Raw genomic sequence first — 13974 nt, 5'->3', positions numbered from 1 at the left:
TTAGGAAGAATGAGGTATTTTCTTGGAATAGAGGTTGTGCAAAATTCAAATGGAATTTTTATTTGTCAAAGAAAATATACTCATGAGATACTAGCAAGGTTTGGCATGGAGAATAGCAATGCAGTAAAGAATCCTATTGTCCCAGGTACAAAACTGTCAAAGGATGTTGCAGGGACTAAAATTGATCCAACCATGTTTAAGCAAGTAGTTGGCAGTCTAATGTACTTGACTACTCGTCCAGATATTATGTATGGAGTAAGTTTAATTAGCAGATTCATGTCTTGTCCAACTGAATCACATTGGGTGGCAGCAAAACGCATATTAAGGTACTTAAAAGGTACCACTGAACTGGGCATTTTTTACAAGAAGGGTGGCAGCACAAATGTTGTGGCTTATTCTGACAGTGACTTTGCTGGAGACTTGGATGATCGTAGAAGCACTTCTGGATCTGTGTTTTTACTTGGCTTTGGAGCAGTTTCATGGTCCTCTAAGAAACAACCTATAGTAACATTGTCTACTACTGAGGCTGAGTATATAGCAGCTGCCTCTTGTGCTTGTCAATGTGTTTGGATTAAAAGGATATTGGAGAAGCTTGGCCTTAACGAGCAGAACAGTACGTTAATTCTGTGTGATAACAATTCAACCATACAATTATCCAAGAATCCAGTGTTTCATGGGAAAAGCAAACACATTGATATAAGGTTTCATTTTTTGAGAGATTTGGTGAAGGATGGAGTTGTCAGGATGAGCTATTGCAAATCACAGATTCAAATTGCAGACATTATGACCAAGCCTCTGAAACTGGATCAATTCTTAAAGCTTCGTAGTATGCTTGGCATGATTGAAATTTCAAAATTAAACTAGATGTCATAGCATATAGTTTAAGGGAGGGAATGTTGGTTGGTTTAGGAGATATTTATTTTATGTTAGTCTGTTTCCAGTTTGTTAAAATAAGTTGTGCAATCCTATTTTCTAGGATATGCAGATTAAATCTAGATCAGTTAACCATTCACGTAATTTTAGGATGAAAAATCGTGGGTGGATACAGTCCTTTCAGTCCTTCTTTTTCGGTCAGTTATCTGTATTTTGGCTTTATAAGCCAACTTATGTTTTGTTAATAATAAGAGATTATGCAGCACATACCTTAAGTGAGTATATTATTCTCAGTTAACAGACTGCATTTGCTAAATGTTCTGTTCTTTTAGAAATGTTAGGTATTCACAGGCCTTTCCAATAATTAATATTTACGAAGAACTAGTTTACTATCTTTAATGGGGTCTTCTTTTTTAGAGAGGTCTATTCCATCCACACGATAGATGTTGTGTGATGTTATAAATTAGTAAACCAATATGCAAATACTGGTTGAAACTCACATCAGAGAGCTACTGATGCAGTTTAAGTGGAGACTTATACTCTATCCTAGCTAATTGATCTACCTGTGTGACAAATTACTAGTTCCTTAGTACTAGAAAGTTGTTAAATTAACTTGTTGGTTCCGCAACATTATTGTCTTAGCGTATGTTGCTTTGCGTGATATTCATTAAATCAAACAAGATAATGAGTTTAGTCTCAGCATGGTATCAGTTTCTACACTCTACAACCTCTGATTTTCTTTCTTGCACTTATTCCAGTTTCTTCACTGGTGAATGGAGCCAGCGAATTACCATTCTTGGGTGATTAGGGATAACAAGGTAAGACGGGTGCTGTAAAAAGGTGTGGGTAGGCTGGACATTTAAGCCCGTCAATCTGCATGGGGCATTATAACCTGCAGCCCATTGGCCAAAGTGTGGGTGAGCCTGCCCCTCAACATGCATGACTCTTCTATTGAAGAATTAACTGAATTTTGTCTGTTACAACTAATCTAACATTGTGGTTTAATTCTTTTTATCTATTTCGGGAGGTGTTGCAATTTAGTGATTCTTTCATGTTAACTTTTCATTGCTTAGCGCATGCGGTGGCTTGACAAGGCTTCGGGGAAAAAATTACTTTGTTAGTCTTTAGGGTTTAATAGGTCCTTTCTCTGTCACTTTCCTTCTATCAGTCTATTATTTTTGGTGATGTATGATTTGCTAGATCAGTGAACATTGCTTTTTATGTTATGAAAACTTTCAATTATTGGATTTATAGTTCTAACATGCCTTGCTTTCCCTTTTTGGTTCATTTTTTTTTATGTTTAGGTAAAGTGATAGTTCATGCACTTGATGAAAAGGCCAGAGCTTACTACAATTTGGAGGGTCTTTGGACCCGAGGGACAATTCAAAATGAACCTGATGGGGTAAGTACGAGGCTAGCTTATATTCGTTTTAAGTTGTAAGATAGTTAGATATAGTTTGGGTTTGTTACAGGTTTACTATTTAATCATTTTTTGATTTATAGCTTATATTTACACTGTCATACCTACCAAATTTTTTATTGGTTAATAGTGTAGATAATAGCGCACCAAATAAAACTCAATTTGAAAACCATTAAGTGGAATTCACCATTTCTTACTTCTGTGCCTGCCACCTTAACATTCATTCACTACTTGGATTTATACTATGATGGTATTGCCACACCAAATCTTCCTATGGATTAGGCGTTGTGATTGAGGCCAATTCCTGTACCAGTTTGTGTCAAGAGTAGTTCAAAATGGTACTTTAAGTTATTCTTGGTGGAGGTTTTAGAGCATGCATTTGATGGGTTTTGGGGGCTCGCGCGAGTTATCTGATTAGGCTTATGTTAGTGTATATGGCTTGGTTCAACTAGGCTTGAGCAATTACATAGACATATGTCTTTATTATTTTTATTATGATGATGAATATGTATTCTTGAGATAAATACTGTAGGATGAATGATTCGAATGATCATTTTTCTTTTCACTGATTGTAGGATTTACAGAAAGCTTTGGTGAAGGTTCGTCGAAAAAACAATTCGAAGAAACCAACACAAAAGAATACTTAATTGGTGTCTCAATGTAAACAACCTTTTAAAACTGTAGCTTCTGACTGCATCTGATCTAGACAATTTAGAAGTTTGTATACATATCACGGTTTTCTGATATGTTATTTTAGTTGTTTTAAATACAAATTTTGCTATGGTTGTCTAGCTGCAATGGTAAAGATAGAAAAGAGGTAACATTGAAGGTCTCCATCATCATGTACTCCACTTTTACTTTTGGTGAGTCATGAATCGTTACCGGAGCTGGACTTTTACATCACCTACATAAATATGTGAATTAAAAAACCTGTTTACAAACAGAAAATATATATATTAAACATACATCTCATTCTCCTAGGTGACAAAAATTACTTGAGTTGGAAAATGGCTAAAAAAATGAAATATTTTCAACTTAGAGTGATGAAAACGGAGGAAAGTATATTTTTCAATATAAAAATCAACTTTAACTTTTTTTAACAGTCAGATAATTATCTTTAGAAATGGTTCTAACTTCTGAATTCTTTTTCTGACGAAGTAAATTATTTTGAAAAAATTTCAGCTAATAATTAGAAGTTAATTTTAAATAAAAATGTCAAGAAATTCTATTTCTTAAATACTCTTTTTAATGTATATTAACAACTTTGATGGCGCAAAATTTGGTAATATTTTCTAAATTCTTTTAGAATTTTTAATTTTTTACATTTTAAAATTAGAATTTACAGTTGTAAGTTTAACTGTACTTGCATTCGTAATAAATTTAAAATAATAATATATATATTTTTTACTTATTGTATTTGCACGAGTATTTTTAACAATACATATAAATTAATCAATGAAATAATGTATTATTTCAACTCTTATGAGATAGTGTGACATCCCAAAAATACAGTCATAAACCATATAATTAGAAAATCACTTTTAATAATAATTCAAAACAGTTTTCCAACTAAAAACAAAACCGAACGAACGAACGCTCAAGGACGAACGTCCTTGAGTATAGTCTTAGAATAATAAAGAACGAACGCGCAAAGTCGCACGTCCATACAATAAGGGTTACAAATTAAGGTCGAACGTAAAATAAAAACCTGACTGAACGGTTTACACGGGACAAATACCGAACGGTCTTAACCAAAATGAAAGAAGGAGGTGGTCGAACGACCACTCAATTCAACAACTCCACTACTAGCCGAGCGTCTCATTCTCACTGCTCATTCTTCACTTCAACTTCAACTAAGTTGGCTTCGTCCAGTGCTTCTTCCAAACGCTCGTCTCCCTCTGCTCACATCCACACGGATGATCATTGCAACGACAGGACGGATGTACAAAACGAGACAACACAAGGAAAAACGCAGGGTAAGCTTATGTAATTTAACTCATGCATCAACATACAAATTCATGTAAACAATTCATCACACATGAACACAATTCAACGTACGTACTACATAAAACTCAACACTCGACTGAACGTCCGGACTGTATGAATTCTGCGTAGTCACAGGCGTTCGCGCACCCGAGTGGTGTGGTAACTGGCATCCTCATCAGCTGCAACCCGAGGTTAATCCGTTCCGTCCAAAGTACCCCTAAGGACGAGGATCTCCTGCCGTTCCCACGCATGACGTACCCCATCTACTTGAGGATGAGTACTCACGGAACATCAGGATCGAACACCCAGCATTAACTTCCCACAGTCATACTTTACAAATTCTCAAACTCTCAATCAGGAGTCGTTCCAACCCGGAACGCTCGTTCAAATCCATAATATTCTTTTCATCTCAAATAACATTCATCATTTATTTTTCATCATTCCACAACCGTTTTCATCATTAATAGGATGACCATCAAAAACCGATCGTCTTGCCCTCACCAAGAAAACGAGGACGAACCATGCTGACTGGACCAAAAGGACGCTCGTTAAGAATCGGAGTACGAACGCTCAGTATATGACCGAGCACCATTTTGAGCGAGCGCTCAATCTAAGACCGAGCCCCTATTTAGAACGAGCATTCAGTATAAAACCGAACACCCTTTAGAAAAAACGTTCGGTATAAGACCGAACACCAATTAGAACGAACGTTCGGTATAAGACCGAACACCAATTTGAACGAACGTTCGGTATAAGACCGAACACCAATTAGAACGAGCGCTCAGCATAAAACCGAGAACCCTAAAGGACGAACGCTCAGTTCAGAACCGAGCACCATTAGGACGAACGCTCAGTGTGAGACCGAGCACCAATTAGAGCAAGCGTTCGGTATAAGATTGTCGCAACCGGAATCGCGACGGGACGACGATCCGAAAAAAGAGAATAAATATTGAAAAGAGATTTTGGAGTCGCCACCATAGTTTATTCTGGAAAACTACGGAAAAACCATAAAATGATAAGGCATGGTCAAATTGAACCAGATTCTTGGTTCGGGAGTCGGTTACGTGTAGGGAAGGTATTAGCACCCTACAACGCCTGCCCTAAGGCAGTACCTTTAACTAAATGTGCGAATGTGGATGTGGTTTTCAAAGTATTTAACTTCCCCTTAAAATAAAACGCTAAAGAAAACAAACAATATTTTTTAGCTTTTTGGGCCCGACAAGGATTGACCTTGCTCCTACGTATTCTCATGCAGAATGAGAAATCAGGGTTCCGTAGTTCATTTGAAAACTGTTTGAGAAAATTTGTTTGGAAAATTGTTTGGAAAATGATTTGGATTTTTGGGAGAGTGAGCCTGACAAGGACTGGCCTTGCTCCTACGTATCTCCACTTTTGATGGAGAATCAAGGATCACGTAGTTCTGCAAGGCGATATTGTTTGTAGTTTTGAAAAAGTGAATGTTTTTGGTTTTTGAGGATTTTTATTTTTTTTTGGTATTTTTGAAGAAAGAGAAAAGGTTTTTGGCACAAGGACGATGCGTGCGATCACACATGTGCCTAAACCTTTAAAACATATTTTTTGGTATTTTTGAAGAAAGAGAAAAGGTTTTTGGCGCAAGGACGATGCGTGCGATCACACATGTGCCTAAACCTTTAAAACATATTTTTTGGTATTTTTGAAGAAAGAGAAAAGGTTTTTGGCGCAAGGACGATGCGTGCGATCACACATGTGCCTAAACCTTTAAAACATATTTTTTGGTATTTTTGAAGAAAGAGAAAAGGTTTTTGGCACAAGGACGATGCGTGCGATCACACATGTGCCTAAACCTTTAAAACATATTTTTTGGTATTTTTGAAGAAAGAGAAAAGGTTTTTGGCACAAGGACGATGCGTGCGATCACACATGTGCCTAAACCTTTAAAACATTATTTTTTATTTTATTTATTTATTTTTGTAATTTTTGTTCATTATAAAAAAAAGTGAGTGTATGCAGATAAATAAACAAGACAAAAACAGTACAGAGGGATGAGGGGTTATCATACAAGGGGATTACACGATATAAATTAATGACCAAACAAATAATAATAAAATTAAGAAACTAAAGCGTAAAAAACAAAACAAGAGAAAATTAACAAAATTAAGGGTACAGAGATAAAACCAGGAGTGACGTGTGAAATTGATGCCCCTTTGTTTGGGTCAATGTCCTTTTTCTCCAATTTTGTATATGTCCGAGTGGTGTAGAAATGAAATTTGGAGGTGTATTCTGAAATGTGTGTTCGGTCCAATTGTTTTCGTTTAGGCCCAAGTTGAATGGGTGCCAATCATGAAACAAAGGGTGCAGAAAAAGTTCTCTCTTTTTTTTTAGGGTTCAAAGCCTCTTTCAAACTTAATCAGAATCCCTTAGGGGTTCTATTCCCTTCTCCATTTCAAACATCCAGACAGCCTGCGGACCGCTTCTCTTCCAACGAGCCTTGCCTCGTTCTCCAACTCACGCATCCAGCCGCCGCTATCTACAAGCCAAAACGTTGCCCGGCCATGGCCGCTGCTGCTGCCACCTCTTCTTTGTGCGCGAGGCCAAGATGCTAGCCTTCTGCCTATCGCGTCACTGCTTCCAGCTGCCGCCGCACACGCACAACAAGCCGCCAACCAGACCAACCACTGCTGCACACGATTCGGCCACCCAGGGAGGGGTTAGCTTCTGCCACCAGATCCAGGCCCCTCCTCCCTTGTCTTCTCTTCGCGTGACGGTGTTATTGGCTGCCAGCTGCAGGAACGGTTTCTCCCCTTTGTTCCTGTACTTTGATTGGGTTCGATTCTTGGGGTTTTTAGTGATTGATGGGTGAAGTTGGACTGGATGTTGATTTGGCCGTGTGTGAGTGTTACGGAAGAAGATATTGAAGCTTTTGGGTGATGGGTTCCTGTGACGTGCGTGATGGAGGGTGGTGTTTTACTGTCTCTGAAAAAAAAAAGAAAATGGTTTTGGTTTCTTTGACAGTTGAAAGATGAAGTTGAAGTAGGGTGGTTATGGGTATATCCGTGGGTGTGTGAGTTGGAGTTAGGCCGTGGGGAATGAAGATTGATGGAAAGGTATTCCTAATAACTGTTGGCCGCGATAAAGTGTTGGAGGTGGTATAAGAATGGAGGTGTGGAATTTCCAGTGAACACAAGTGAGTAGTGTGAGGGGTGGAGAATTGAATTTTCAGAGAAGCTTAGAAGTGAGGGGAGTGTGGTTAGGAGTGATGAGTTGAGGAAAGTGAATGTTGTTGAAGGGGAAGGCCCGTGAAGTAAGGTGAAGATGATGAGGTTGTATGACCGTGGGATAAGGTTGGTCGTGGCAGTGGGTTTGGGATCAAGTGTTGGGTTTGAAAATGAAGAAGAAAGGGGCTATAGCAGAGAGGTTAAGATCAGTGATGGCTGGGAATATGAAGGTTGTTGAAAGGTGAATGGACGGATGATGAGAGTGAGAAGTATAAGGGTGATAGGTGCTGGCTGTAGTGTATGGATGTTGGCCATGTATAAGGTGTTGGCCGTGAGGTATCTTATATTTGGTTTTCTGTTTGTTGGGGTGAATTGGTTTTGGAGGGTATGGTTTTGAGTGAGTGGGTTTTTCTTGTGAGAGTTGAAGATGATTGAAAATTTGAATTGGAAGTTGGATGATGAAAATGGAGGAAGAAGGTGAGGTGGTTGGGTCACGGTGGGTGTTGGGGATCCATCTCAGAAGTGATGAAAAACTGGCCCTTAGTCTGGTTTGGTGGCGTTCCCAGGTGTGGTGAATGATCAAGGGTCTCAGAGATGGGAATAATGATGCTGGAGGTGGTTTTGTTGTTGGAGATGAAAATGGAGAAGATGAAGGGGCTCCCCGTGGGATGATAGGTGCAGTGGGTGGTGGTGGTGGTGTGGACGTTGCAGCAGAGGATGAATGATGATGGGTTTTTGGAGGTGATAAAAATGGAGGAAGAAAGGTGTTTACTGCCGTTACGGGTGAGCAGTATGAGGGGTAGAGAGGAGTTCGAAACTTAGGCCATGGTAACTCTCGGCTCTCCCAGATGATGGCTGATTAGGGTACTTCCAAAAAAAATTGGCAGAGATTACCGTCGGCAGGTTTTCTAGGTATGTGTTGAAAGTGGAGATTTTTGGTGGGAATCAAGTGGGAATGGTGGAAGCTGTTGGTGGTGATGAGTGGGAAACAGTAGTGGAAGTTTGTAGTGGGATGGTGGAAGCTGTTGGTGGTGATGAGTGGGAAACAGTAGTGGAAGTTTGTAGTGGGATGGTGGAAGCTGTTGGTGGTGGTGAGTGGAGCACTTAGTGGGAGGTTGGTGATGGTGGGGAGTTGTGGAAGTGGGAGAAGTTAGAAGTGGATGGTGGAAGCTGTTACGGTGGGGAATAGTGGGAATAATTACTGGGCCCAAGACAAAGGGAACAACAATACGAGAGGGGGGGGCGAAGCGGGCAAAGGAGGACGAGCGGCAGAAGGATGGAAGTGAGGGTCAGGACGAGCGGTAGAAAGGCCAGGTGTGATTTGGACGAACGCCAGGATAGCGAGGACGAGCGGTAGAATAACGAGGACGAGCGTTCAAAACCAAACGCAGGAAATACGAACGCTGGAGGAGACCGAACGTTCAAAAGAGAAACCGAGCGTTCAAGTGATGACCGAATGCTCATAAGACAATATAAACCGAACGCGCATGGAGGACGAACACTTTCTCAAGACCGAACGTTCACTAAGAATAAACATGACCGAACGCTCATAACCGAACGCTGAAGACAAATATCATGGAGACCGAGCATTCAATTTAAAGACCGAACACTTATTACACAAAATAACCGAACGCTTAATAAACACAATGACCGAACGGTAAACATGAGAGGTTGAACAGTTGAGGGCGAGGACGAACGTCCAAAATGAACAAATGGCCGAACGGTCGAAAAGTGAACGTTTGAGGATGACCGAACGGTTGAAGATGAGGACGAACGTCCTAAAAGAACCGAAATGCCGAACGGTCAAACAGTGCAAAGGACGAACGGTTTACACGGTACAAATACTGAACGGTCAAACCTAACAGAAAACGAGTGAGAAGGTCGAACGACCACTCATGCCAACAACTAATAGCAGAGCGTCTCACTGCTCGATCTTCACTTCGACATCAACCAGGTTCTCTTCATTCAACGCATCTTCCAAACGCTCATCTCCCTCTGCTCACATCCACACGGTCACATATCATTTTCACTCAGTAAACAACGAACGTTCATACAACTCAAATCACAGCAACATCATGCATTATATTCATACAGTAATTAACGAACGTTCAAACGAAGCATACAACATGAATTAAATCAATAAGCTTCCCTTACCTTGAATGAACGAACGTTCACAGGCGCACACAGACGCTCTCTACTCAAATCCTTATCACCAACGCTCGTTAATCCACTATATATGAACGAACGCTCAGAAACCCACCTATATTAGGTCATATACTGTTAGGACGAACGTTCAGAATAATTTGGACGAACGCAATGAGCGAACTCATGAGCGAACGCTCGTCAGGCTAAAGAAAAAGAGCGTTCAAATCAACGTGGACGAACGTTCAATTTGTCTAGTGGACGAACGTTCAATTCGTCTTAATTTGGACGACCGACCACGGAGGACGGATTTTTAATATCGCGATTCCAACAACGCATTTTTAACACTATTTTGACAACGCCACGTGTCGCCACCTCATTGGTTCGTTTAAATTTTTTTTTTTTTTAAAACCTATGACCGTAACCCTTATTTTGAGTGAAAATCCTAAAATACCCCTTTCCCTTTCTCTGTTCCATTGCCTTTCCCTTTCTCTGTTCCATTGCAAACGAAGGTCCGTTCTCTTGAGAGGTGGAAGGTCGCGTTTCGTCTCGCTTCGTTCCATTTGCATCCTGTTGTCTCCGGCCAGTTTGGTCTCCTGTTATCGTGCGTAATGGCAAGTTCCGGTGACGATTGTCCGACGACTAAGGTAAGTGGTTTTCCATTCCTTGTCGTAGCTTGGTTATTCGGTTTGGGCATCTCGTAGCATGGTTATTTGATTTGGGTTAATGTTTGGGGTTCGTATCGTTGTGTTGTGGTGCTTGGGTTATTGGGTTTCGTTGTTTTGATGATTTGATTTTGGTTTATGCAGTTGAGTGTTCGTCACTCTTTTTCGACAAAGTATATATGTACTTTGAACGAACGCTTAACAAAGGAGCATCGATCATTGATTGCGACAACTCCATTTGCTTGGTTTTTAGATGTCAATGTCAATGTTAAAGTAGGTAGAAATATACTGAGTGAGTTATTGGGTAAGTGGGACGACTGTAGTAGTGGTTTTATAGTTGGGAATAAAGTTTTGAATATAAATGAAAATGATATTTATTTAGGGTTGGGACTGAGTACAGATGGTGCAAACATTAACTTAAAGGAAGAGCTGGGCAATAGTGAATGTGTGAAATACATAGGCAAAGGAACAAAGGAATTGAATTCAATATACAAAATTCTAATGCGAAAACAAAAGAAGAAGATTCCTTGTTCTCATTTTTGTAGCCTTTACCTCCTGGTAGGGATAAGTGAGATTTTATTTCCAAAACGTAGTGGGAAAGTGTTTCCCGTAATGTTTAATGTTGTTGACAACTTAAGTGCTTTGGGTAGTTATTGTTGGGGTAGTCTAGTTTATCGTTTTCTGTTACATAGTTTGTGCAAAGCTTCAAAAGGCTTGAAGAAAGGCAAAGGTATTTCAAACGTTTACGTCAACGGTTGTGTGTACATGCTGCAGGTAATTAATAGTATTTGATGTACTTACTTAAATTGTTATTTGAATTAAGTTTGTTACAAGTTAAGATGATTTATTTGTCTTAGGTATGGTTTTTTGAGCTGTTTGTTCCACCAAAAGGTCCTATTGATAAATTTCCACGAATATTGCATTGGATGAATATAAGTGTTGGAGACAAGTTCGTTAAACGGTGTATGGAGACAGGTTTGGTAAGTTGTTTGTTATCGAAAGTTTTGTTATGTTTTCATATATTGACCAAAGTTGTGTAATCTGTAATGTGTTGTTAAATTTCAGGTTGTTGACGATGTTTATGGTGGTCCTTCAACGAAGGATAAGGAGGAATACAGACCAACACCTAAAAGAAAGGATGCTAAACCAAGAGGAAAGAAGAAACAAAAAAGAGCTCGCAGAGAAACTTTTATGCGTGCCTTAGAGGAACAAGAATTTCTAATTGAAGAACTTAAAAGGAGGGTTGCAACTTTGTAGGCACAATTGGCTGAAGAGAAGGCAAGAAGGCAAAATAAAGATGACGTTGGACAAAGTGTGCCTCGTACAGAACCATCTGTGAACACTGGTTTTGTATCCCCTACTGACATTGACGGAAATGAACAACCTTTGAAGACGTATGTTAGGGTTGGATCACGAAGGCGTTACAAGGGAAGAGCACTTAGGACTCCATACACCGGGACCGTAGTGCTTAGAATAAAAAATGAGTGATTTGTGTATTTAGTTGATTGAAAATGTTATTTGGAAAGTAATGAAAATTGTAATCATTGTAAATAGATTAAGAAAAGAATGTTCAATGTTTCCGATTTGGTTCAATGAAATAAAATTTGAGTTTTGGTTTGAATTGGTCTCATATTTTATCTATTCAATACCATTGTTATTATGAGTTGTGGGTTTGTCGATTTCAGAATGTCGTAATTTTTTTTGACTCCTAAGTTGCAGGCTTGTTTGTGACATGTTGGTGTTTGAGTGGTCATTTTGAGTAACATGTGATGTGATGTGAGTCCAAGGAGTGTGGGGTGACCCCTCATGAGTTGGGGGAGCAAGCTGTGCAAGGAATGAGTGAGAGTGCTGAAAAAAGGGGCTGGTAATCGTTTACAGCAACCCTGTAAAGGATTACCCGAGAGAAATTGCCAATGTGTACAGAAAGTCCAACACAGGTACTCAGTCAGATAAACACAGGTCACCATTGGACAAAAAAGTGACTTTTAGGCACTTCTGGACCTGTCTGAGGCTGGTGCAGGTGTTGCAGTGGTGGGAGAGGGTGGGTGGTGATGTGATGTGAGTCCAAGGAGGGTGGGGAGACCCCTCATGAGTTGGAGGAGCAACTTGTGCAAGGAATGAGTGAGACTGCTGAAAAAAGGCTCTGGTAATCGTTTACACGGTTTCTGTAAACGATTACCCGAGAGAAATTGCCGATTTGTATCGAAACGCCAACACAGGTACTCAGTCCGGTGAACACAGGTCACCATTGAACATAAAAGTGACTTTTAGGCACTTCTGGACCTGTCTGAGGCTGGTGCAGGTGTTGCAGTGGTGGGAGAGGGTGGGTGGTGATGTGATGTGAGTCCAAGGAGGGTGGGGAGACCCCTCATGAGTTGGAGGAGCAACCTGTGCAAGGAATGAGTGAGACTGCTGAAAAAAGGCTCTGGTAATCGTTTACAGGGTTTCTGTAAACGATTACCCGAGAGAAATTGCGGATTTGTACCGAAAGTCCAAGACAGGTACTCGGTCAGGTGAACACAGGTCACCATTGGACAAAAAAGTGACTTTTAGGCACTTCTGGACCTGTCTGAGGCTGGTGCAGGTGTTTCAGTGGTGGGAGAGGGTGGTTGGTGATGTGATGTGAGTCCAAGGAGGGTGGGGAGACCCCTCATGAGTTGGAGGAGCAACCTGTGCAAGGAATGAGTGAGACTGCTGAAAAAAGGCTCTGGTAATCGTTTACAGCACCCCTGTAAACGATTACCCGAGAGAAATTGCCAATTTGTAGAGAAAGTCCAACACAGGTACTCAGTCAGATAAACACAGGTCACCATTGGACAAAAAAGTGACTTTTAGGCACTTCTGCACCTGTCTGAGACTGGTGCAGGTGTTGCAGTGGTGGGAGAGGGTGGGTGGTGATGTGATGTGAGTCCAAGGAGGGTGGGGAGACCCCTCATGAGTTGGAGGAGCAACCTGTGCAAGGAATGAGTGAGACTGCTGAAAAAAGGCTCTGGTAATCGTTTACAGCACCCCTGTAAACGATTACCCGAGAGAAATTGCCGATTTGTACCGAAAGGCCAACACAGGTACTCAGTCCGATGAACACAGGTCACCATTGGACAAAAAAGTGACTTTTAGGCTAATCTGCACCTGTCTGAGGCTGGTGCAGGTGTTCCAATGGTGGGAGACGGTGGGTGGTGATGTGATGTGAGTCCAAGGAAGGTGGGGTGACCCCTCATGAGTTGGGGGAGCAAGCTGTGCAAGGAATGACTGAGAGTGGTGAAAAAAGGGAGTGGTAATCGTTTACAGCACCCCTGTAAACGATGACCCGAGAGAAATTACCAATTTGTACAGAAAGTCCAACACAGGTACTCAGTCAGGTGAACACAGGTCACCATTGGACAAAAAAGTGACTTTTATGGTAATCTGCACCTGTCTGAGGCTTGTGCAGGTGTTCCAGTGGTGGGAGAGGGTGGGTGGTTATGTGATGTGAGTCCAAGGAGGGTGGGGAGACCCCTCATGAGTTGGAGGAGCAAGCTTTGCAAGGAATGAGTGAGACTGCTGAAAAAAGGGGCTGGTAAACGTTTACAGGACCCCTGTAAAAGATTACCCGAGAGAAATTGCCAATTTGTACAGAAAGTCCAACACAGGTACTCAGTCCGATGAACACAGGTCACCATTGGACAAAAAAGTGACTTTTATGGTAATCTGC

General features: G+C 40.8%; 1 protein-coding gene across 1 annotated transcript; it reads left to right on the top strand.

Moving 5' to 3' along the window:
* Nucleotides 1–10052: 10052 nt before the first annotated feature.
* On the top strand, nucleotides 10053–11886 carry LOC128194201 (uncharacterized). Its single transcript, XM_052869108.1, has 4 exons — nucleotides 10053–10265; nucleotides 10428–11057; nucleotides 11141–11263; nucleotides 11349–11886. The coding sequence occupies exons 1-4, from the start codon at nucleotides 10230–10232 to the stop codon at nucleotides 11538–11540; spliced, it is 981 nt and encodes a 326-aa protein (XP_052725068.1). The 5' UTR covers nucleotides 10053–10229; the 3' UTR covers nucleotides 11541–11886.
* Nucleotides 11887–13974: the final 2088 nt, after the last annotated feature.

The sequence above is a fragment of the Vigna angularis genome, chromosome 10 (assembly GCF_016808095.1).
Source record: "Vigna angularis cultivar LongXiaoDou No.4 chromosome 10, ASM1680809v1, whole genome shotgun sequence".
NCBI classification, from domain to species: domain Eukaryota; kingdom Viridiplantae; phylum Streptophyta; class Magnoliopsida; order Fabales; family Fabaceae; genus Vigna; species Vigna angularis.
This window is presented reverse-complemented; position numbering and strand designations above follow the sequence as displayed.